The 24,731-nt window shown below is 53.3% G+C and overlaps 1 protein-coding gene across 2 annotated transcripts in view; it reads left to right on the forward strand.

Moving 5' to 3' along the window:
- Window positions 1-209: 209 nt before the first annotated feature.
- Window positions 210-24,731, forward strand: part of Rgs5 (regulator of G protein signaling 5) — a 43,525-nt gene continuing 19,003 nt past the window's right edge. The window contains exons 1-2 of one of the 2 annotated variants that reach the window (XM_046430046.2): window positions 210-496; window positions 21,780-21,890. In XM_046430046.2, coding sequence (XP_046286002.1) covers window positions 453-496; window positions 21,780-21,890 — 155 coding nt within the window. In that variant the 5' untranslated portion in view covers window positions 210-452. The remainder of the gene's footprint in view (window positions 497-21,779; window positions 21,891-24,731) is intronic. The other variant, XM_046430045.2, reaches the window with a different exon arrangement.

The following is a 24,731-nucleotide window of genomic DNA, read 5'->3' on the forward strand; positions in this document are numbered from 1 at the left end:
CATGTGCATATGTTCCCACACGCACACACACACATACACACATTTATAAGTGCTTTGATTTGATAAAGGTCACTTTGTCTCATCTGTGGCTGGACTCTGGCCTTGGCTCCTGGGCCTCTTCCCGCCTCCAGTCTCTATGGCGGCCTGACCTTAGAGTCGGAACCAAGGTCCTATGTCCAGGGGACCACAGCCAGCCCTGCAACACTGAGGAGATCTCAGCAGGAGAGGGTGGCAGCCCAGAAGCACAGCCCTGGGGAGGTCCCAGCCCTCTCCTGCTGCAGCTTCCTCTGCAGCCCTGGATTGGTCCCCAGAGCCAAAGGGGGCTGGGCCAGAGCCCTATATATGTCTCAGCTGGAGAGGCAGCCCCAGACCCTGAGGAAGTTTTCAAAGACTTTTCCTGTTCGCCGTTGAGAAGCTGTGTACAGAGCGGAGGCCCCAGACCACTTGCCAGGATGTGTAAGGGGCTCGCAGCGCTGCCCCATTCCTGTCTGGAGAGGTGAGAGGTAGAGCTCTGGATGTTATCTGGGGGTGCCAGGGGGTTCCTCACCCTGAGGCACATCTGCTGTGGCAGAGCTGGGTTGACTGGGGTCATCTGTAAAGAGCAGAGATTCTGAAGGGTCCTCACACCTCCCTTAGGACCCAGAACAGTGTTCCTCACGGGTGGGGCGCTGCCCGTTCCACAAGTGCTTGTGCAGAGTGAGGGAACAAGGCTCAATGCAGATGCCATCAGCAGACTGCCTGGGCCATGTCCTACCTCCTCTGCTCAAACTGAGGCTCTGGCCTCAGTTTTTCAGCTCTATTTCAGTTTCCTTATCTATCTGTAATACGCAGATGCTGAGTCTGCCACAGGCTGGCTCCGGGAATTGAGTGAGTTCCTGAGGAGACGTGCTCAGAAGGGGTCTGGATGTGCAGATGGTCACCTTCCCTAATGACAGGGAGAGGAGGGGGCTGGTGGAGGCAGAGGGGGCTTCTCTCTGTGCTCAGAGGGTCTGGATGTGTAGATGGTCACTTTCCCCAACGACAGGGGCCAGGAGAGGAGGAGGCTGCTAGAGGCAGAGGGGGCTTCTCTGCCTTCTCTGTACCCTGACTGCATCAGATAGAAGTAGCTAGATTGCTGGACAGAAGAAGGTATTGGGATGCAGGGGTTACCCAGCCAGCATTCCTGGAGCTGGTTGTCCTGGGGCCGGACAGTGCTCTTGAGGATGTCCCAAGTGTCTAAAGTGAACAGAAGCAGAGCAAGTATCTCATTAGAAAATTTCACCTAACAACCCTATGTGGTGCCTGGAGGAAGGGACGTTTCTCCTATTATTAGGAATGGATTTGGCTGAGTTTAGTTTGATCTGTATTATCCAAGGAAACGCACTTGCATTCTGCCCTGAAGCCATGCCAAGGCTTATCTGAGAAAGTCACCTAGAACTTCTGTCTCTTTAAGAACCCGGGTCTTATTTTGGGTGACTTCCACCCTAGACACAACATCAAATTGATTTCTTGGGCGATAACACGGCCTGTTACTTGTTTCTACAAGGCTCTATAGTGATTTGAATGAGGCCCAAGGGGGCTTGTTCACTGTGGTCAACAGCAAGATAGTTAATGCCCTGCACACAAGAGGGACTGGGAGCAGTTAAGTCCCAGCTGTCAGCCTCCGATAGGGCATCAATATGGCCCAGGGACCAACTGCAGGCCAGAGCTGCTGCTGTTCATGGCTGCCCCTGCCCCTACCTGCTCTGGGTAAAGCCTGAGGAATGGGCTCAGGAGAAGAGCTGGAGCCAAACACCTGGAGATGAGCTAGAACCAGCAGCATCCTCTGCCCACAGAGAAGCTCAGCTTGCCTTACCTGTGTGTCCTGGAGGCTCGCTGGGCCCAGCTTCCTCTCCCCTTCCACTGCCCCAGAACCCAACAGCCTCAGGCCTGGTGGCCCCGAGGCACACTCCTTGGCCAGCAGAGCACCCAGAGTTGGCTTGCCCCTGGTTCTGCCCTTCATATTTTTGTAAGTTGGCTTTAAGTTTCCTGAGACTCATGAGGGAAGGCTTGTCTAGTCGTCCCCATCACTGATGTGTCTGATTCACTGTCACCATCAACACTTACCTGGGCTGGGGTCAGATCAGCAATTCTGTGCCATGTACACCAGGTCAGCTCACTCCTGATCTTCATGTGTCGTGCAGGGTCTCACCCTGGGCTCTGGGTGGGCCGGGCGGCACACTTCCCACTGTGTGGTTCTATAGGTACAGTAGATCCTCATACTCCAGGATGAGTGTTCACATGGAACATCAAACAACAGCTAGGGAGCAAGCTCTTTTTAGCTGATTGGTGAACTTTCTAATTTACTGCATGTGTAGAATCCTGAGATTCATACGTGCTGTTGCATGTGCTTCATGATCTCCTACCACTGTGAGTAAAATTGGACTTTTAATCACATGTAGCCTAGCAGAATGTTCTGCAGAGATGGAAGCAGACCTGGGCAGCTGTTAGCAGGCACCCAGGGAGCCGCTCTAGGACTGTTCTCAGAGGCACCTGAGAAAGTGCAGCCCACCACCCTGGCCTCCCTGGCTCTCAGTTCCTGCACCCACAAGGTCCTGCCTTTCCATCCTCCTCTCTAAGCACCAGAAGGGACCTGGTGGCTGCCTCACGGAGGGCAGGCGAGAACCTTTATGAAATAGGTAGGGTAGCCTTGTGCTTTGCAAACAGGTCAACTTCTAAGGGAAGGCTCTGAATTATACCCTGCATCAGGCCCTAGAAACAGCTTACAGAAGCCCAGTGAACACAGTGTCCCTGTGACATGGAGGCCTGCTGTGGGCCCTCAGGCAGATCCGCTCTGTCGGTTTCCAGGCCATGCCCCAGGGCAGCTGCTTTTCCCTTGAGACCCTGCTTTCCAGCTGAGCAGGTGAGACTTGGATTCATGGCTCTGTGCAGCATAGAGATGCACCCAACATCAGTGACCAGGAAGGCAACCCAAGGGAAGTTGGTTCCCCTTGCTTTTCTCCGAAACTCTGGAGCGGGTTGGATGGAGGGAGTGGGAAAATGTGGAACCCTTAGGGTCCCAGGCCTGGGGAACTAGGAGTGGTTCTAGAGCCTGAGGAGCTGTGCTGGACCTCACGAGGGAGGCCATAAGGCCATGAGAGCTTCTCCCAGGCCTGGGCAGCCCAGGTCAGAGACAGCTGCCACGAATGTGTGGGAACTGCGTCTGTATGCCTAGGTTTGCCCTGGTAAAGTGGTGAGCTGGTACCTCATGCCCATAGTGTGTGACGAGGTAGGAATTCTGTGTAGGAACCAGGGCCAACCCCAGATGTTAGAGTTCTCTGGGCTCTAGAAGGTGTGATGAGGTAGGAGCTCTGTGTAGGACCAGGATCAACTCCAGATGTTAGGGTCCTCTAGGGTCAGGAGGGTGTGGGGAGGTAGGAGCTCTGTGTAGGACCAGGATCAACTCCAGATGTTAGGGTCCTCTAGGGTCAGGAGGGTGTGGGGAGGTAGGAGCTCTGTGCAGGACGAGGTCAACCCCAGATGTTAGGGTCCTCTAGGCTCAGGAGGGTGTGATGAGGTAGGAGCTCTGTGTAGGACCAGGATCAACCCCAGATGTTAGGGTCCTCCAGGGTCAGCAGGGTGTGGGGAGGTAGGAGCTCTGTGCAGGACCAGGATCAACTCCAGATGTTAGGGTCCTCTAGGCTCAGGATGGTGTGGTGAGGTAGGAGCTCTGTGCAGGACCAGGCCAACCCCAGATGTTAGGGTCCTGTAGGCTCAGGAGGGTGAGGTGAGGTAGGAGCTCTGTGCAGGACCAGGTCAACCCCAGATGTTAGGGTCCTCCAGGGTCAGGAGGGTGTGGTGAGGTAGGAGCTCTGTGCAGGACTAGGTCAACCCCAGATGTTAGGGTCCTCTAGGGTCAGGAGGGTGTGGGGAGGTAGGAGCTCTGTGTAGGACCAGGATCAACTCCAGATGTTAGGGTCCTCTAGGGTCAGGAGGGTGTGGTGAGGTAGGAGCTCTGTGTAGGACCAGGACAACCCCAGATGTTAGAGTTCTCTGGGCTCTAGAAGGTGTGATGAGGTAGGAGCTCTGTGTAGGACCAGGATCAACTCCAGATGTTAGGGTCCTCCAGGGTCAGGAGGGTGTGGGGATGTAGGAGCTCTGTGCAGGACCAGGTCAACCCCAGATGTTAGGGTCCTCTAGGCTCAGGAGGATGTGGTGATGTAGGAGCTCTGTGCAGGACCAGGTCAACCCCAGATGTTAGGGTCCTCTAGGCTCAGGAGGATGTGGTGATGTAGGAGCTCTGTGCAGGACCAGGTCAACCCCAGATGTTAGGGTCCTCTAGGGTCAGGAGGGTGTGGGGAGGTAGGAGCTCTGTGCAGGACGAGGTCAACCCCAGATGTTAGGGTCCTCTAGGCTCAGGAGGGTGTGGGGAGGTAGGAGCTCTGTGTAGGACCAGGATCAACCCCAGATGTTAGGGTCCTCTAGGCTCAGGAGGGTGTGGGGAAGTAGGAGCTCTGTGCAGGACCAGGTCAACCCCAGATGTTAGGGTCCTCTAGGGTCAGGAGGGTGTGGTGAGGTAGGAGCTCTGTGCAGGACCAGGTCAACCCCAGATGTTAGGGTCCTCCAGGGTCAGGAGGGTGTGGGGATGTAGGAGCTCTGTGTAGGACCAGGATCAACTCCAGATGTTAGGGTCCTCTAGGGTCTGGAGGGTGTGGTGAGGTAGGAGCTCTGTGCAGGACCAGGTCAACCCCAGATGTTAGGGTCCTCTAGGCTCAGGAGGGTGTGGGGAGGTAGGAGCTCTGTGCAGGACCAGGCCAACCCCAGATGTTAGGGTCCTCTAGGGTCAGGAGGGTGTGGTGGGGTAGGAGCTCTGTGCAGGACCAGGTCAATCCCAGATGTTAGGGTCCTCTAGGGTCAGGAGGGTGTGGGGAGGTAGGAGCTCTGTGCAGGACCAGGTCAACCCCAGATGTTAGGGTCCTCTAGGGTCAGGAGGGTGAGGTGAGGTAGGAGCTCTGTGCAGGACCAGGATCAACCCCAGATGTTAGGGTCCTGTAGGCTCAGGAGGGTGTGGGGAGGTAGGAGCTCTGTGCAGGACCAGGTCAACCCCAGATGTTAGGGTCCTGTAGGCTCAGGAGGGTGTGGGGAGGTAGGAGCTCTGTCAGGAATTTGGAACAGAGAACACATATATATATATTTCTCATTGTGCCGCAGAGCTACCCCTGGCCTCTGGCTGGCTAAACCCTTACAGTCAATTATAACCGTCAATAAATCCTGGCCCTTAGTGGGTACCCTCTCTTTTCCACCTGTTCAGCCTGCCCTGCACCATGTGGAGACCTTCTTAGGCGGAGGGAATCACATCTGCGCTCTCTCCCATCCTGTTGGTCAGATGAAAGGCTGGGTGCTACCAAGAGCCCAGCAGCCTTGGCTGGAGCTGAGACCTGCGTCTCCTGCCCTGAGCCTTCCAAGTGATGTCAGGCTTCCTTCCTCCTCACTGCCTTCTCCTGCCTTTGCCTTGGCTTCTTCCTTTTATCTATACCCAGATCTCTACTCAGGGGGTGGCATTAGTTTTGCCCATTCTGTGGCCTCTGCCATGGGCTCTTGCCAGTCCCCAGGAGCCTCCTGCATCACCCTGCTCCTGCAGTGGCCAGGGGCTTTGCCCAGGTGCTGAGTGAGGGGCGACTTTTACCACTGCACCATACAGGGCACTGGGGGTTTTTCCAGAGAGGAGAAGGCACAGTGCCCCAGACCCTTAGGGACCTCCCTTCTCCCAGGCCTGTAGTGGCAGCCCTAGTCCTCTGACTACTGTGTCTAGTGATGGGAAGTAATGTGGGTGATATGGAACATAAAGGGAACAGCCTCGTGCTGGGAAAGCATCCTCTGCCCTAATTCCCAGATCCACCAGCGTGGGGGCCTCTGCTTTAGCACTCCTGTGCTGAGCTCATGAAGGCTGGACCAGCCTGTCCTGCCTGTCTCCACTCCACCCCTTTAGATAGCCCATGTGTTAGTTCCCGTTCCATGTCTCTATCAAATCATTACTCTGAAGATGATATCTGCCCGTCGGGGGTTATGGGTTTCAAATTGAACTCCGGGTCTGCAGAAGTGACAGCCAGCCTTGCAAACCTGGGCGGTGCCTTCCTGTTTCTCATGGGACTCTGAGCACTGGTGCCTAACCCTGGAAAGTGAAGCCCATGGTCAGTATCTGATCCTGTCTAGATGCCCGCGGCCTCCAAGGTTCCAGCCTCAGCTCACTCCCTGCTGTGTGCAGGAGGAAGATGTCCAGAGTCAGCCCAGGTCTGCCTTGCTGCAGACTCTATGTCCACCATTTCGTGCTCCCGGGATATCTCCTTCTAGACCCGGGATGTCCTGCTGATGGCAGGTCCTACTTCAGTGTGCCATCAAATTCCCACAATGGAGACCCCCTCATGAGATGAGACATTTGCTGTGGGTATGCCTTTGGTTTGGTTGCCACTGCCCTTCTCTCTGGCCAGGTCTGTGGCCACCCCCCTGACTCAGTGGAAACTGGAGTGTGGCAGCTGTTCCACTGCTTGATTCTCCCATCGCCGCTGGGAAAGCTGCAGGCCAACCTCTGGTCTGAGCTGTTCTCCCTTCATCTTTCAAGTGCTGTCCATTAGCCCAGCATGGCTCTGTCAGCCAGTCGAGTGCTCATGGGCACGGTCCAGGTGATGGCAGAATCTGCAGCTCTCACACTGTGCCAAAATAGTTCTGGGGAAAAAGGCTCCGTGAGTCCATCTCCTCCTTGCACCCTGGAAGCACGATTCTGTGTAAGTTCCCCCAGCTCACAAACTACCTGCTCTGCACAGCCGCCCACGAGAGGGCTTGCACATGGCCAAGACATGGTGTTCAAGGCTCAAGACTCCTTTTTGTTCAAGATTAGAGAGATGGTTTTGACTAATGTCCAGTGGCAAGGTAGGACTTGCCCCTCCGAGGGAATCCTCTAGTACGTGTTGTGGCAGCACTGGAGGGAGGTCCTTGGGCTCTTGTCAGAAGCCCCAGGTGCATAAAATGGTGGACATAGAGAGTGCAGCAAGGCAGACCTGGGCTGAGTCTGGGCATCTTCCGCCTGCACATCCCAGGCAGAGTCCCCGCCAGTACTCTAGCTGCTCTTGGATCCGGCTGCACCGACAGTGTTGTGGACCTGCGAAGAGCGTCTGCAGTTAGCAGGGCTTAGAGATCCGATTTCAGTGTCTTTGGTTTTACAGTCAGGTATGGAAACAGGTTCCAGTTGCAGATGATCTCATGCAAGGTCCAACACGTGAGCCACTTCACAGAGCCTGTTCAAAGTCCAGCTCTGGGAACCTGTTGACCTTTCAATTCTTACCTGTCTCTCAGGGGGCATGAGGAAACGTAAAACTTCTGACTCCCTGATCATTTTACCTACTCATACGGAAGCTCTGGATCCCCTGCAGGGGCCGAGCCCAGCCCAGTGCCCTGGCCCCTCCTGATCTTGTCTCGATAGAGTGGTCCAACTTTCGCTTCAGGCAGTTTTGCAGGTCAGGTTCCTGATCATAGCTATTGTCTCCTGGTTTTAAACTTCTCCAACTTGGAAAACAGAGGGGCTGCGTGGGGCCCTCTAATGTGGGAGGATCATGGGGCTTCTTGTCCCCAGCCCTCGGGGTCACACAGGCCTGGCTTCCAGCCATCGATGGCCCTTGTATTCTTCTATCCTCCCTCCTCTTTGTCATGTCCAGTGTCGCACTGGGCCACCTCATTTCTTGGTGACCTTTTAAACATTTCGACCTTGGAGAAGAGTCTGGCTCTCCCTTCCAAACTCTTCCATGCGTGTCAATCAGTCTGCTGTCTTATTGGCACCTGTAAGACACTCGGGAGGAAGCAGGGAATTTGACGAGGCTTCCTGGTTCTTGCCCCCCCTGCAGCAGTAAGGTGGGGTGCATTTGCCATGCCCAGGAAGCAGGCCTACTCTCTGGGTGGACACCGAGAATCACACGGCCAGCCTGCACACTCACATGCTGTGCTCATCCGCTGCCACCTCTGGGATACTTCACTTGGCATTCCTGCAGGAAGAGGGATAGTCACAGTGTTCCTCAGCAGTCCTGCAGGTGGGGGGACCCGGCCACAGCCGCCTTCCCCTAGACCGGGCACAGCCTCTGTAGAGGTCTGCTAGCCCCACCCACTGCAGGAAGCTCCTCAGGAGACTGAATTCCCTCCAGAACCCACAGCAGCCCCTTGCCCTGAAGCCCCAGACATCGCCTGGCTTCACCACCGCACTCTGGCTACCTCTCGGTGACCAGAGGTACTTTTGTTGTCTGGGTGAATTCTCCCTTTGCCAGCGGCTTCTAGGTTGGTAGTCAAAGCTCGGACAGACCCACCTCTGAGCTTGTCTGCAGTGGAGGTGTGCCCAGCACTGCCTTCCCTTTAGCTGCTGCAGAAAAGAGTGACCCAGGGAGGATGGGCAGCCACTCTCACGGCTTCTGCTGACACAATCAGGGGACAACCCACAGGCATGGGTCTCTTCCAGCGCCCCTGGTGGCTGTACTGGGGGCTTCAAGGCCACTCACTTCCTGTCATAGCTGTGGCCCTGGGGAAAATGAAAGTTGGGTTTTCTCAAAATTCTCACCAGAAGGCTCAGAAATCCTTTATTTTAGAAAACCGCCCCCCACTCTGTCATTATCCAGATTCACTGACCATAGTCCTGCCTTTGTTCCTGCTGGGCCAGTCAGGGCCGAACGCTTGCAGTGTGCTGAGGTGTGAGTGTGGATGGCAGGACAGCTGCGGGGAGGAGCATCAGGGAGCAGGCCCTGCCTCATGGTCACTTAGGGCAGGGGAAGGAGCGACAGCTCACATGGAGAGCATCCAGGGAGAAGGCATAGCACTCTTCTGTCACACGGGGCACACCGCAGGCATGGGGGAGCTGACGGACCCCTGCCCTACACAGGGCGTGTCCACCTCCCCAGTCTGCACCCAGCTGGGGACTACAGACAGCCTGTCCCTTTTCCACAGATGGCAGCAGGTCTGCACTGCTGTGGTGATGTGTCCAGGCCACGTGTCTTGCAGGACTAGAGCTGAGGAGACGCCTCTGGGTTCACAAGTCACCTTTATTTCACTTTACCTGATGGGCTTTGATTCACAAATTTGTCTTTAAATTCATACTGCTGTGTCTCTAATTTCAAAACATTTACTCTTCTGTTAACACCGTGCTTTGGCTTTGGTGACTACACTGCAGCCTTTAAGGTTTTCCTTTTCCCACATTTTTATGTATCAGCTGCATTTAGCTGCCAGTTAGACTGTCTGAGGACCTGAGCAGTATGTGCAGTTTTCAAGAGCCCAGACACTGAAATGAGATTGGGTGGAATCCTGCCATTGCCTTTCACTGTGTGAGCTTGGGCAAATAATCTGGTTCCTCCAGGTCTGTGTCCTCACGGGCACAGGATGACTGGGAGCAGCAGATGAGGTGCTGATTGCCCGGTCGGCTGGAAAGTGGGGTGCTCTTCCTCTTTGCCTGCCCCAGAAGGGCCTTGCAGCCAGCCCCAGGCCTGGCCCAGAACAGGCAGCCATCTCCACCTCCCCACAGAGCTGCAGAGCGGGTGCAGAACGGGACCCAAGGGAAAGGGCCCACAGAGAGGGAGAGTCACAGAGGACCGCCTGGCCGGGGTTGGCTGGGGTTGGGAGGCTCCTCTGGAAGAAGGTCCTGAGCATGTCTTTCTGAACTCTGACCTCTTCTAGGGATTATTAGCTGATATTTACTCAGAATCCCTTGCCCTGATCTTTCTGGATAATTTAAGAGTTGGTAAATTGATGCTTACACATCGCTACTTATTAGTTTGATTTTTTTTTTAAAAGGTGTGAACCACAAATGGTAGCCATGCCTGTGATCCCCGTGACTCAGGAGGCTGAGGCAGGAGGATGGCAAGTTCCAGGCCAGCCTGGGCAGCTTAGTGAGGCCCTGTCTCAAAGCAAAATAAAAAGGTCTGGAGTGAACTCGTGGCAGAGTGTTTGCCAGCACATGCCGGGTCCTGGGTGTTATCCCCAGCACCAAAAAACCAGCTGCACTTTCTGTATGCAAGGCTCTAGGGGTTAATTCAGACAGCACACACATGTACACATGTGTAAAAACCAGGCTATGTGGACACGTATGTAATGGAGGCTGTCAGACATGTCTGGTTTGAGCTTTTGGGCCAGGGACAGAGGAACGACAGGGGGCACAGCTGGGCCAGGAGGAGACCACAGGCTAGAAGCAGATCATCTGGCCCAGGGGCAAATGGGCAGAGCACGGCCTTAGGTGTCTACATGGTCTCTCTGAGGAGCAAAGGCGGAGTGCTCCTTGGGGTCAACTTGCCCCACTGCTATAGCCTTGCCGCAGGCTGAGTTATTCTCAGCAGGGCTGGAGGTCTCAGGGAGAAGGCCAGCACCACCTGCAGGTGCATCCCACACACCCACTGGAGGCCGAGGGAGGAAGACACCTTTTGCCTCTCCTTACTTCAAAGGCCATCCGCATGCCTGGACCACGGCTCCATCCTTTACCCTCACGACCAGCAGTAGCATCTTCCAGTACTTCTGCATCTCATCACATGACCCTGGCCCTCCTGCCTTGCCCATCATGACCCTCTGACCACCCGAAAGCCCAGCATAACCCCCACTGCAGATCCCCCACTTGACACCTATTGCAGAATTTTTAAAAACTTTCTTACAGTTAGCAGCACTTCTTACCCTATTTTTCTCAGATTCAACTTTGGTATTTGATATTTTCTGCAAAGCCCCTTCCTGTCCAGGCACTGAGACCTGGGTGTCACTGGAGGGCCATTACTATCCAGCCAGGACCATGGGGGAAGGGGAACCTTCTCAGTGCAGGCCTGGTCTTTTCAAAGTTCACCTCGTGGTTTCCTCTGGGAAGTCACGGTTCTTCCCTTTTCTCTGGGGCTGTTCCCGACAGTGTCTCTGAGTTCTCAGGTCTTATTCCTTGGTGTGTTTCATATCCAACAAGGGTCTGTGATCGCCACTGGCTTTTCTGATACATGAAATCATCTCTTCACTTGCCTCAGTGGCACTCGAGGGAGCTCAGCCTCGGGCTGGTGCAACTCGGGGCACTGGTGAGACCTGGGCTTCCACTGGTGGCACTGGTGACCTCTACCTGGCTCCTACCCTCTGCTTCCACTCAAAGCCTGGTCTGGTCTGGGGCGCAGCCACCCCTGTTCAGTGACCCCCCATGTGGGTGGCTCTCAGTCTTGTACTCGATGTGAGAGTCACCTGGCAGACTGTACTGCTGGATGGGGGAAGCTGGAGGGTGGTTTCAGAATGCTGGGGAGACATTTCCAGGAGTGTGATCCTCAAATACAGGCATGGACCTTGAGAACCTCTTTAAAATCTCCAGGAAGTGTTTCAGAACTGAAAGTGTGAGCTTCTATTAAACTTTGGGAGGAAACCCCACAGAGCTGGGAGAGGCTTTGGGGTACAAATGTTCTCTTCTTTCCTGGCCTGCAGGGTCTCAGCCATGTCAGACATCCCCAGATGCCTGCCTGCCCAGGAAACTTTTCCTAGTTCTCCCCACGGAGAAGCTAGTTCGCCATGCTTTTAACTATTGCAGAATTTTTTTAAAACCTTCTTACAGTTAGCAGCACTTCTTACCCTATTTTTCTCAGATTCAACTTTGGTATTTGATATTCTCTAATTTAATTCTCAGTAAGATGTGCAGAGCAGGTACTGTCAACCTCACAGCTTTGCCAGTGAATTCAGTGTGCTCTCTGGGCTGGGGTCAACTGCAGGGTGCCGACCCCAACCAAGCTCTCTGCAGCACATCTCAGCAGCCTGCTGTGTACTGCTGTGCCCTGAGGGGGTGGAAGCTACAAGTACGAAGGGTTTCCCCTGGTTTGGGAAACATCCCCATGGTTTCCAGGACAGCATGTCAAATAGCGGCTGCTGTGCTCAGGTCTTACAAGTGAATTAGTACAGAAAGCAGAGTTCTTGAGAATAGGACATTTGGTAGGGCGACATTTTGGGACCTAATTCCACACTGCAGAATGGTGTTCTTATTCTCACTGAGCCATCATGGCTTGCTGAACATGCCCTTTTAGCCACGTGGCAAAGATACATGCCAACCAAAATGTCGGTGGTGTGAATCTGCCTCTCCACTGAGGCTCTGGGGGCTGAACGTCATTGAGTGACAGGGCTCGTGTGCGTGCTCCCTGAGATCCACTAGCTCTACTCTCCTCCCTCCCTGGCTCCTTCTCCAAGGCCCTGCCTCACCCTGGGGGCTTTTCTCTTGTCGTGTATGAACCAAGGTGAATGAGGCCCACCTACCAGAAGCCCTGCATCCTGAAGTCCTTATGGCCATTGAGAGAGGGCTGTGGAGATGCTCCAGGGCTGTGGGAGGACAGCTTTTAGAGAAGTCTCACGGGAATTTCCCCTGACCCTCCACCTTTGGGACTCAAAATAGCCATGGCGTCTGTCTGCCCCAACCAGAGGACCATTTTCCCACAACTCATTATCTAGTTTTCCAACTGGATCTCCAAAAGTCTAGAAATCCTGCCAGTGACATTTTGAATAAGATGGGACTTGAAGGTCAGAGGGAAGGGAGCTGTTTCTGTCCTGCCTGTGTGTCCTCCCCTGACCCCCCTCACTCCAGAGGAGGATGTCAGAGACAGGCCACAAAAGCATGGGAATGTCTTGGTCTCCATGGGAACCCTTAACTTGGGGAAAACAATACTATTTTTAAAATACCATGGGGGTGACACTGCGATGTGCCTGAGCCACCCAAGGTAGCTGCAGAGGCCTCCAACACACTACCTTTGTCCCCCCACCTCCGGGCGCCCGCTGAAGGGCCAACAGCAATATTCTCAATGCTTTCAGAACGAGTTCCATAGTTATGAGGGGGAGATGTTCTGGAAGGAGCTCGTCTTGAGTGCCAAGGGGATCTTTGTATACCCCTTCCCACCCATCCCACCTCATCCCATCCCATCCCATTCCACCCCATCTCATCCTATGCACATGCCCCATCCTATCTCATTCCATCCATCCCATCCACCCTATCCTATCCCATCCCACCCATCCCATGTCATGCCATCCCATCCCACTCCATCCCATCCCATCCTACCCGTGTCATGCCATCCCATCCCACCTATCCCATCCTATCCCACCCAATCCATCCTCTCCATCCTATCCCATCCCATCTATACTATCCCATCCCATCCCATCCCATCCATCCTCTCCATCCTATCCCATCCCATCCCATCCATCCTCTCCAATCTATCCCTTTCCATCCCATCCATCCTCTCCAATCTATCCCATCCCATCCCATCCATCCTCTCCAATCTATCCCATCCTATCCCACCCAATCCATCCCTCCTTCCTATGCAATCATACTCCATCCCTTCCACACATCTGTTTAGCATCTGCCCAATAACCACACCTTCTACACCTTGCCACCATGGGGGAGTGACAGTAATAAGAAGTAGCCATGTGTTGGGTATTTTCTGTGCATCGAGTGTATTCTAAATGCTTGAGTGCATTGTTTTCCTCAGCCTCACAATGCGTCTATGAGGTAGGAACTCTATTATCACCATTTTACCCAGGAAATGAAGACTTGAAATGAGGGAACCCGCCCAAGTCACCCTGCTGGTAAGGAGTTGGAACAAACCCGAGGCCTGCTGGCTTCTCCTCTCTGCCCCAGCAGCTAAAGCAACGTCAGCCACTTACCACTGTTGAGATGCTCTGCAGAGACGCAGGCAGCATGCCCTGCCTTGCTCCAGGAGGCTGTTCCCTGAGCATGTGAACACGGAACTCTAGGAACCAAGAAAACCTGCTGTCCTAGATCTGCTGCTTACTAGCTACGAGAAGTGGAGGACATCTTCCAATTTCTATGAACTCAGGTTTTCCACTTTTAAAATGGGAGCAAAGCAAATTAAAGACTCTCTAACATGGTTTAAAAATGCCTCCGTCTTGTGATTTCACAGTAGGGAGGAGAGAAGACAGGCAAGGCTAGTGTGGCTTCAAAGGTCTGGGGAGGAGAGGACTGTCTCACCCAGAGTATCAGAAGTTTCAAGCTGGTACCTGGGTGGAGGAAGGGAGCCGGCTTCAGGTGCTGAGGAGGCTGCAGGATAGGGCAGGAGACACTGGAGGAAGAATGGAGTGAGGTTAGGGAGGGAGGACTTGGAAGCCGGAGAGGAGGGTGGGAACACCTGTGGTTCTCCGTGCTCCTGCCCAAGGTGCTCTGGGTGGGCCCAGAGTCTGTTCTCCAGGTGAATCTCCTGCCCTCTCGAGGGAGGAGCCACTGTGGCTGTTGCTGGGACCCATCACAGGTGAGCAGGGGAGGTCTCCAGAGGCTGGTTCAGCAGTGAATGAAGACGGCGTTGAAGGAGAAGATGGAAAAAGTGAGGCCGGGGTCTCAGCCTCAGCCTGGAGAGGGCGGTGCACTTAGGAGGGAGAGGACGGGCACACTCGGAGCACTTTCTAGGAGACAAGAGCAATGTGCATGCAGTTTATTAAGAATGAGGAGGACAGTCTAATGGTGATACCAAGGCAGCTGTTCCTGGAGCTCCCGGCACCAGCATGGCGGGGACTCACGTCGACTCAAGGCAGCTAGGTGCCTGCCTGTTACTCATTGAGAAGTGGCCTCACCAAGGCACTGTGGTCACCTATCCCACAGATGAGGAAACAGGCAAAGGGGTGTGCAGAAGCTCACCCAGAGTCACACCTTCAGGAAGGAAGATCTGGGTAACTTGGCACCAACATTCTTGCTCTTTGCCACTGGTATTCCATCACTTGTCTTTAGGGAGATAGAGCTTGGCTTTAGTGTTATTTTGGTTTTCTGGACAAGAGTGCAAGGCTCCACGTGGCTCTCTCCAGGAACAGCCTTGGCAAGGTGCAGATTAGTGCCGTGCAAATGCTGCCAGCTACATCACCCGTCACCCGAGTCAGGACGTTCACTGCAGTTGAAAGACGCATTCCTGCCAGGTGCAGGGAAGAGAGTGGATGCCCTCAGCAGGTTGCTGGTGACCGTGATCATGGCCAGAAATCTGGGAAATGCCTAGTAATATCAATGCACCATTCAAATGTCATGGCATCTGTATGAAATGGCTGGTATCTGGTCTCCTGCTGACCTCGCCTTGGTGGGAATCCCGCCGCACTCCCTGTCCAGGTGGTGAAGGGCTAGTGAGCTCCCTTCCCTGTTCAGCTGGAGCCAGCCCTGTCCAAGGGAGCCTTTCTGCACTTCCAGGAGGCTGGTTCCTTAATAATCCTAGTTAATAATAATGATTCTGATTAATAATTCTAGAAGGGTGCATTGCTGTTTGTTTCCTGTTTGAAGCTCCATTCCATGTCTGTCCTGCAGGTTGTGTTCCAGTCGGATTCCCGGTGCTAGGGGTACCGCTCCTCCATCCCTCTCTGTGGTGCTGCCAAGGTGTGCAGTGTGGGGTGACAAGCTAGAGAACCTACATGGCTGCTGTGGCCTTGCCCCAGGGTGCCCCTCTCTCCCCTCTTGGTTTTCCTGCTTTTTTCTTATCACTCATCGAGAAGTGGTCTTCTCCATCCTCTTTGGGGATAAGCTTGCATTTCTCCCCAGGGAGTGCTGGGTTGGGAACAGGTGGGAATGGGCTCCTATCCATATCATCTTCTCAGAGACAGGAGCACAAATGCCTGGAGTCCTACAGCAAGAGGAAAGTGCACACAGAGGGACACTTGAGCTGGCTCCTCGGGGAGGAGAGCCATTGTCGGTAGAGTGGTTCAGGTTGCCTGTATTCTGTCCCTGGCTGGAGGAATGGTGGCCAATGGACCCTGGTGGAGTCCTTGATTGTGGGTTCAGGGGTTGTGTGATCAGTTCGACGACTGGATCTCACCTGGTTGTGCACCCTTGGACATCTCAGGACCCAGGAGACAGGATGTGTTTCTCCCAGGTGACCAGGAAGCAGTGGACCTTCCTCCTGTGCCTGAAATGAGTCAGGTCTCATTTCTTCTTCCAGTTGCTGTTTCACAGTACACTGTCTCCTGGTGTTTGAAGCCTAGCTTTCTTCTTACCTTCCACATGTGGAATCACCAGGAATCACATCTGGCTTGTCTTAATTCTTCTCACATTTGTGTCTTTGTTACATTACCAAGAAAGTCATATTTGAGGAGATAGTCCATTCACCCACTGAGGAGGGACAGAGCCTAAGGAATCAAACTGACTCCCCAGGAATAGGAAACGCCTCAAGGCAGCTAAGTGCATGCCTGTTACCTAAGTGGATGTGGTGACAAGAAGGTTGGTGTCAGCAGTGGCACAACACTGGCCATGACTTGAGTGCCATTCCTGGGCCAGGAGCCAGGGAGATTTTGCAATGACGCGTTACTTCTTGCACTCCTCCCACTCCTCCTACAGCAGCATTCAATGTCACCATCATTTCTGGGGCTGATGGATCTAAGGCCTGGAGATATTGCAGAATTTGCACAAGGTCCCTCCGATAGTAAGCATCCTGGAAGATGAGCCCACATCAACTTGCTCATGACCAACTCCAGGTGTTTTGGGTAGATACCTATAACTATTAGTAGTTAGTGGTAGGCTGAGGGCTAAGTGCACATTTCTGCCATCCTGTGGCTGGGGCAGCTGTTCCCAGAGTGGTGTCCCCAGTCCAGATCTTCCAGAATCAGTGCCATGATTGAAGGGAGCCCACTGTCTCCCACACAGGAAGCTTACTGCCAGCGCCGTGTTGCTGACTGGCAGAGTGTATGGCCTTGATCCTGACCAGGTTGCCGAGACACAGAGCAGTCACCTCGGGAGTATGACCTTCAAACAGCTGCTGATGACCACTAAAAAGTGCATTCCAGACTAGGGCCAGCAGAAAGGTCAGCTACTGCACAGATGTCACACTGTGCAATGACGGCCAGCTCCCATTACAGCCAGATTGAATTATAACCAGCCACAGTTACAGCCAGCACAGTTACAAACAGACACAACCAGTCTCCTTTACAAAAAGCCATCATTTTTCATGGTTCTCATTCCTTGTTTTGTGTCTGTCTCACCCAACTAGAACATAAACTCCTGGAGAGGACTGTCTTATATCATGGGGAATTTCAAACATGTAATAGTGAATGGCAAGGGTCTGGCATTCAGTAAGCATATTTTTTATCTTGACTAAATGAATGAGCAAAAGGAGAAGCTGTGTGAGGCCAGGCTATGGTGTTTTAAGATGAGGTCAGCTTTGCTGCCCAGGCCAGTTGGGAACTCATGGGCTCAAGGGCTCCTCCACCCTTAGCTGGGATAGCAGGTGGTGGCCCGGCAGTCCTGACCGAAAGCCAGCTTGTTCAAGCAGTCTGGACTCCCCAGCCTCTTCCTTCAGGTTGCCCGTGAGGGGCTTGGTGGTGGCAGCTGAACTGAGAGCTCTAGAGAATGCAGCTGTGGTGAGGAGGACGCACTGAGGGGGGCCTTAGGGCACCGTGGGAGCTGCAAGGGCTGAAGGGTAAGTGCTTCCCATGGATACAGCCAACAGGGCTGACTCCTGCTCCCTCAGCCACCTGTATGCCTTAGGCATCAATATCCAGCCCCAGCACATGAGGAAGGACTCTGTGTCCTTGGAGAGATGGCCAGGTGCAACTGTATCGCAAGTCACTAACACATCTATCCCCTGAGGTCTCCCACCTTCCTCTACCATTCTATCATTGGACCAATGAAGAATGGTTCCCACTAACTGACCATAGAGCTATTTGCCATGTCCCTCCGGTTAATTACGTGTCAGCTAGGACAGTGATACAAGCCGCCACTGTCCTGCACCAGACCTCTGCTAGGACGGTGATACATACTGTAGCACCCTGTCCTGCACCAGACCTCTGCTAGGACGGTGATACATACTGTAGCACCCTGTCCTGCACCAGACCTCTGCTAGGACGGTGATACATGCTGTAGCACCCTGTCCTGCACCAGACCTCTGCTAGGACGGTGATACATGCTGTAGCACCCTGTCCTGCACCAGACCTCTGTGCTTTCATACTCTGATAAAGCCCAAGCAATGGGTGAATTTTATACAGTTCTAACAAAGGGGGTTAATTTGGAAAAAGGCAAGATGCCAAAGTGATAGATGTTCTTTCTCTACCCCTGTGAACCACTGCTGCTTTCTCCCTGCCTGAGAGCTGATCTTGATTTCAGGGGCTGTGTTCAGAGGACCCTGGGCTTGAGAATTGCCATCATCGCGCTGACCTAATTTCCACCCACATGCCCTTGTATTGTGCAGGTCCTGGAAGCTCACTAGCCCTGCTCGTCTCTCCTGAGCTCTCCCTATCTCACAAAGTGCTCTGATCCCATGTCCTATCTGCCTCCAGCCCACAAGTCCTTCTTGGTGGCCTGGCGCAGTGAGCCAGTGTCCTCTGGGCTGTCATGTCTGGCGGCCCCTCTTGGGCCCCGTGTACCTCTGAGCTCAGTTACACAGGACTGGCTGGCCCATTTCCTCCTTCAGTCCTTGAGACTGATTGTTGCAAGTTTTGTAAACGCTTGCATTCATTTCCCGTGGGTGTTTGCTGCATTTTTAGGAGGCAAAAATGACATATTCTTTCTGCCTATATGCAAATGTGCTTTTGTAGTGTTTCCTCTGAAGGAGCCTGGACTCTAGGCTCTTGGGCTGGCTCATGCCTTCCTGGCCAGCAGGGGGCATCTGCAGCAGAGACTTAGGTTGCACTGAGTTTAATTGGCCAGTACCTTTCAATTTTAATTTTGCAGCCCGCATACCTACACAGGGAGCAGATTCAAAACTGCTGAACCCTAGACTCACTCAAACCCTTTCAGTTGAAACCACTAATGTGAGTCGTCTCCAGAAAGAGTGATCTTCCTCTGAGCCTTTAGTCAAACTCTCACCTGGGCATTTCCCATTGATTTCATTTCAAAACAAGTTTTTCCTTATAAAACAAAAGGATAACAAGAGGGAGGACAGATGTAAGAAGGTATAAAATCATTTCCTGTTAACAGGCCTTAGTGACAGCCAGAAAGAAATGCCGGTGTGTTCAGAAATTGCCAGTAAACAGGCCAGACAGCTGCTTTTGACTCTAAGGTCAGCTAGGCTCCAGTTTATTTTTAAAGGGGAAATAATTCAGTGAGCTTGGGCTTTGTTGTAGTTTCCATTGGTCCTGCTGCCTTCCTGGAGTCCTATGGGTGCAGCTAAGAGGAGAGGAAGGGGACAGGGTTGTGAAGGCATTCCAGAAGCCAGGAGGAAACAGGCCCAACCCTTTCCTCCTGAGACTGAGAAGCGCCCACATTAGGCGTGGCTCCAACTGTGACTGCCCTGGATCCTGCACACAGACGCAGCCAGGCCCTTGTGCCCCAGCAGCCTTCTAATTAAGCAGACTGGCATCCCCCACGCAGGCTCTGTCTCTGAGGGGCTGTGCTGGCAGCCCCCGGAGGGAGCAAGGCATCCGTAGCCAACAGGGCTTCCCTTCCCACCTCTGAGGCCAACATGGGGGAAAGTGGAATGTGACTTTCTTTATTTTTTAAATTTGTTCTTTTTATGTATACACATGACAGTAGAAAGTACTTGGACATTATCCATACGTGGAGTATGACTTATTCTAATTAGGATCCCATTCTTGTGGTGGTGCATGATGAGGAGTTTCCCTGGTCGTGTGTTCACATATGTACATAGGAAAGTGATGTCCGATTCATTCTGTCTTTCCTACTGCCATTCCCCCTCCCTTCCCTTTGTTCCCCTTTGTCTAATCCAATGAACTTCTACTCTTCCCTCCCCTTATTGTGTGTGAGCATCCACATATCAGAGAGAGCATTCTGCCTTTGATTTGGGGGATTGTCAGTTAGCATGATCATCTCTAGTGCCATTCATTTACTGGCAACTGTCGTCCAGTCATTCTTCTTTACGGCTGAGTGAAACGGAACGTGACTTACTACACATGATGAAATGTGAAACATGGAATGGAATGGAATGTGATTATCTACAACAATTTTATAAACAGTTGATTTCCACATAATTCCATTAAAAAACAACTATAATCAAGTGACTACTGGGAATCTGATTCAAACGGATGGTAAAAGTTTTCTGTGGGGTATCTGGAGCACTTATCTACAAAGTACATACAGTGTATTCACGGGGAAAGCATAAATAAATAGTCACAGAAAACTTGAAACGAAATGTGTTCCTAAGACAGAGCCTGCTCCTGGCATAGGGATGGTCTTTGAAGATGACTTTCCTTACTTCTGTGTCATAATTGCACTCAGGTCAGATTTTCTATAGGCAAGAACAATGCAGACAACCTCCCCAATACCTCCCAGACTATGGTTCTGCATCAGGTGAAGGCTGTGCACTGCTCCAGACAGTGAGTGTGTCATGGTTCCTAACACACCTAGAGGTGCACAGAGGACCCTAACATCTGGGGTTGGCCCTGGTCCTGCACAGAGCTCCTACCTCCCCACACCCTCCTGAGCCTAGAGGACCCTAACATCTGGGCTTGGCCTGGTCCTGCACAGAGCATCTTGTTCTACAGCCTGCCATGCTGGCAGGGAGGGAGCCAACCCACTGGGTTAATGGTGAGAAGGTCTTGGGGAAAGAGCAGAAGGGATGGACAATGCAGAATGGACTCTCTTGGCAGTAGTTATTGTACCCCCTGTGCTAAGGGAAAATGGGGTGTCAAAACTAGATATTTCCTGGAGTGCTCTTCACTTCTCTGACATCCGTAATCACTCCTCCTGGCATTCTGTAACTTGAAGTCTTTCATCTGGTCTCCCTGGGGTTTGTGGAAAAGAAGCAGAACCTAACTTAACTACAGGTTGACCCGCTTCTCTGTCTCGCCTGGTTATGATTAGTTTCCACTCTAAGAAAAATGTTAACTGCTCTATGAGGAAAAAGACCTAGATATTTTCAGCAAGTATTCTTGAATGTTTTTCATGCCAGCCTTTGGCCAGGCACAGGGGATGGAAGCCTTTAAGATACCTACTTTCCAGGAGTTCTCTTGTCAAATTGGAAACAGACACATAATCATGAATGTCATACAGTTTGACATCACCCTTAAGAGCTGGGTGAAGTGCCACAGCACCCAGGCGAGGACCATCTGGGTGTCTGCAGGGCTCGCTCCTTGGTTAGAATCAGAGCATTGCTCAGTGCTCTTTATCTCAGTCCCGATAAAGGGAAGCATGCCCTCAAGATTACCGTTAGGACTGAGAGTGAGAAGGCTGTATCTTGGAGGGGAGTCGAGAACCTGGACTACATTCACGCCCTGAAATGCTGGCCACACAGGGCAGCAGACCGCTCTGGCAGGTCCGAGGCCACCAGTCTGCCTCTGTGAAGGCGGCTGCATGCGAGAGGCTCTGCCAGCTGGCTGAGCCAGGCGCTGGGGCTGAGGAGGAAGCCCAGTGGAGAGGAGTGTCACCCAGCAGAATACACGACGCTGTGGCTGGGACGGCTCACACACATCTAGGCACACTCCGTCGTCCTGCAGAAAGGGGAGCTTGGGTCAGGCAGTAAACAATAATTTATAAAATGTCATGTACCAACTGGTAGTTGGGCACAGAGTCCTGAGGATGGGTGGACTATGCGGAGCCATTACCCTGTCACCTCCAGAGACACTCGGGCTCACCCTGGCTGGTTGTCGTAGGCATTTAAGCTCCCTGTTATTCTCATCCTCAGGATGAAAATGACACTACTGTAGCTTCTATGTAGTAAAGAAGAGAATGCATGTATAGCCATTACGATTAAAACAAGCCGGTGCAGATTAACCAGGGCCAGCCTGGAAGTGCTGACCAGCAGTGTCTGCACTGGTGCTCGTCCTGCTGCGAAAGCACAGAGGCAGTGACATGGGTTTGTCCTTTGTTTCCTGGAGGCAGAGGAGGTCTGTTTTTGAGCTCTGTGTGCTGGTGTGACATTCCTGTTCCCTTCTCTCTCTTCCAGGGCCAAGGAGATCAAGATCAAGTTGGGCACCCTCCTGCAGAAGCCCGACTCGGCTCTTGACCTCATCATTCCATACAATGAGAAGGTGCAGAAGCCAGCCAAGCCCCAGAAGTGAGTGAGCCCTGGCTCCCCTGCTCCACAGTCCCTCATCACTCTCTGCAGATCAGAGTCCTCCGAGAGTTGGCTTGTAGATACACTTTCCCTATGATTCCATTGATGGAGCACAATATCAGATCCTGGCAGACTGACACACACACACACACACACACACACACACACTCAGAGAAGGAGAGTGAGAAAGAGCCCTTACCTTGGGAAAGACTTACCATACTCTGTAAGAGGGAGCAGCCACCTGCTTGGTCAGCCAGCACTCAGATCTGGCGCTGGCTGGGGCCAGGAGCACTCCCTGACCATGAGCCAGGAAGCTGCAGCTGGCAGCTGGGGGCAGGGCCAGCATTCTCAGGTGCGAGGAGCGGTTTCCTCTGGAGGTCCTGAGGGTCAGGCAGATGATTCAAGACTCAGCTTCTTCTCCAGTGTGGAGACCTCCCAGGTCCAGAGAAGAGTGGATGCTGGGTGGCCATTGTTAAGTCCTGCAGAGCCAGAGCTCCCTGCAGTCCTGAAGCAGCATTCCTGGGTGTCCTGTGCTCAGGTGAACTCAGGCACCACAGGAAGCTGCGGTGCTAGGGAGTCGCGATGTCGGCTCCTGCAGGACGCTGGCCCCTTTCCGTCAGCATGGGAGGCACAGAGTCCCCACGCGCTCCTAGACTACCACACAGGGTGGGCAGCCCTCCTCTCTCTGCACAGAGGAAGAAACCAGGTGAATTCTGCTCCTGAAGGTCCTGGAGGCCACAGAGTGTGCCTGTCAGCTTCTTTCTCCTTCCTAAACTAACACTTGGGTGCTCCACCAGCCATGCCTGTCTAGGCACCTCCCACCTCCGACTAGCTGGACTAGTTGAGACACACCGACATGGATTTTTCTTTTTAAAATTGCCATTCACCCTAAGCGGACATCTCCATTTGCCTCCAGTGGACTCTCACAGCTGAAAGGGCTCATCAGCAGGAAGCAGCAGTCTCAGGCCAGTGGGAGCAGGCCAGACCTGTGTGGAAGTGGCCAGTGGGTCAGGTACTGACCTGCCGGGATCGGCATTAAGAAATGGCACTGTGCCTGCCTTGACGGGCTGCTCAGAAGCCCCACAGACATGCTTGCCCTGCTAAAGTCCCGGAGGAATGCTGGACCCCATCTGCAGGGTCTCTTGCCCCTTGACCTCCATCCCCACCCCTCCCAAAAGTTCTCAGGGTTGAGAAAATCCTTTCATTCCTGGGAGTGCCTGCTTATGTCTGTTGCTCCCAAACTTGCCACCCTGCCCACCCATCCTGGGGCGCCGGGTCTGTGCCCCTTGCCTGGCAGGCAGCTTGGTGCCTGCACCCTGATCTCTTTCCTCCCCTGGGTGCTCTCTACCCTCGTTCTGTCAGAGGAAGTGTTTCTGACCCTCTCCTTGGCATCAGCAGGGATTCCTCTCCTGGGAGACACTTTGTTTTATTTATTGTTTTAAAAAACATTCATATTTGCATAAAAATTAGGCCATTGAGAAAAACAGAAAAAGCTGCGGGTGTCCTCCCCCAGAAGGGGCTTCGCCTGGTCAGAGTTCCTGGTTCTCTGTCCCTTGAGCCCTCCACAGAGTGGGGCTGTGCCTATTCCAGTCTGCACAGGTCCCAGCCGCCTTCTTGGCTCTTAACCACTCACTCTCATGGCTGACTGCAGAGATTGAAGTCTATACCTGCCCCACCACCCAGCATTTCCTTCCTCCTTCTTATCAGGCTTGAGGCTTATGGCTCAGGGAAGCTTGGGTGCCTAGTTCACCTGGTATCTGCCCATGAGCTCTGTCCTCTTCAGAGTTCCCACTTGACCACCAGCTACCTTTCCTTAGAGCTCTGACTTATGCACCAGGGTGTCTGCCCACCAGCTGCCTCTTCTTAGACTTCCAACTTGTCTATCAGGGTGTCTGCCCACTGGCTGCCTCCTCCTACAGCGTTCTTCCTAGCATCTGGGCCTCTGTCCTCCCCTCCAGCCTCTTCTTCAAGTGCCCCCATGTTGGCCCACCCTCTGCATCTGAGCAGCCCAGGCCGGCTGCAGCCCTCACAGCAAGCCATGAGCAGAGTCAGCAGACCATGTGGGTTTAGCCTGTGGACACTGCAGGTGGGGCTGTGATCGACCATGGTATGGCAGGGTAGACCTGGCGCTCCTCTGAGGTTTTCACTCCAGGCTCCCTTTTCTGCCTATGACGTCCCATCTCTGGCGGGGCCTGGGGGTCCTGCTATTGCTGTTGCTGTTTGCAGCTCAGGGGCTTTGGGCTGACTGCCCACAAATGCCCCTTACTGGGCTCTGAGTACCATCGCCCATCACAGCTGTGGCCAGGGTGGATTCACCCACTGTCTGCAAAGTGGGTCCTGCTGAGGATCAAAGACATGCCACCTCAGAAAGTGCTGCTATTTAGAAGTTATGACCCACTGGTGTGCCTGGTCACTGCTGGCCACGGGGTGAAGGCAGGAGAGGATTCACAGACTTGGGCTGGTCCTGAGCAGCTAGACCTGTGGGGAGAGCAGGGCAAGCAGAGCAGGCCTTGGTGAGTATCACTACACCCCTGGGGATCACCTTCCCACCGGAGCAGGGACCTGCAAAGACACTTACCAGGAATATTAAGTCAAGCCAGGCACCCCGCAGACTGCAAACCAAGCCCAAGCCCAGACAGACAACATAACAACCCACACCAGTATTGGTGCTGAGAGAGGTCTTGACACCCTCCCCCTACCTGAGGTTATAGCCCATGCATGGCACAGCCACCAGCAGGCATGGCCATAGCTTCTTGGAAGCCACTGAAAAATCTCAGTTCATTCAGTTGTGGCTATTAGCAACCAATCCTGCCTCTGGGTAAGTGGGCCTGCACTCACGTA

Source organism: Marmota monax, unplaced genomic scaffold (assembly GCF_021218885.2).
Source record: "Marmota monax isolate L192 unplaced genomic scaffold, Marmota_monax_Labrador192_F-V1.1 WCK01_AAM20220418_F8-fsc00055, whole genome shotgun sequence".
NCBI lineage: Eukaryota > Metazoa > Chordata > Mammalia > Rodentia > Sciuridae > Marmota > Marmota monax.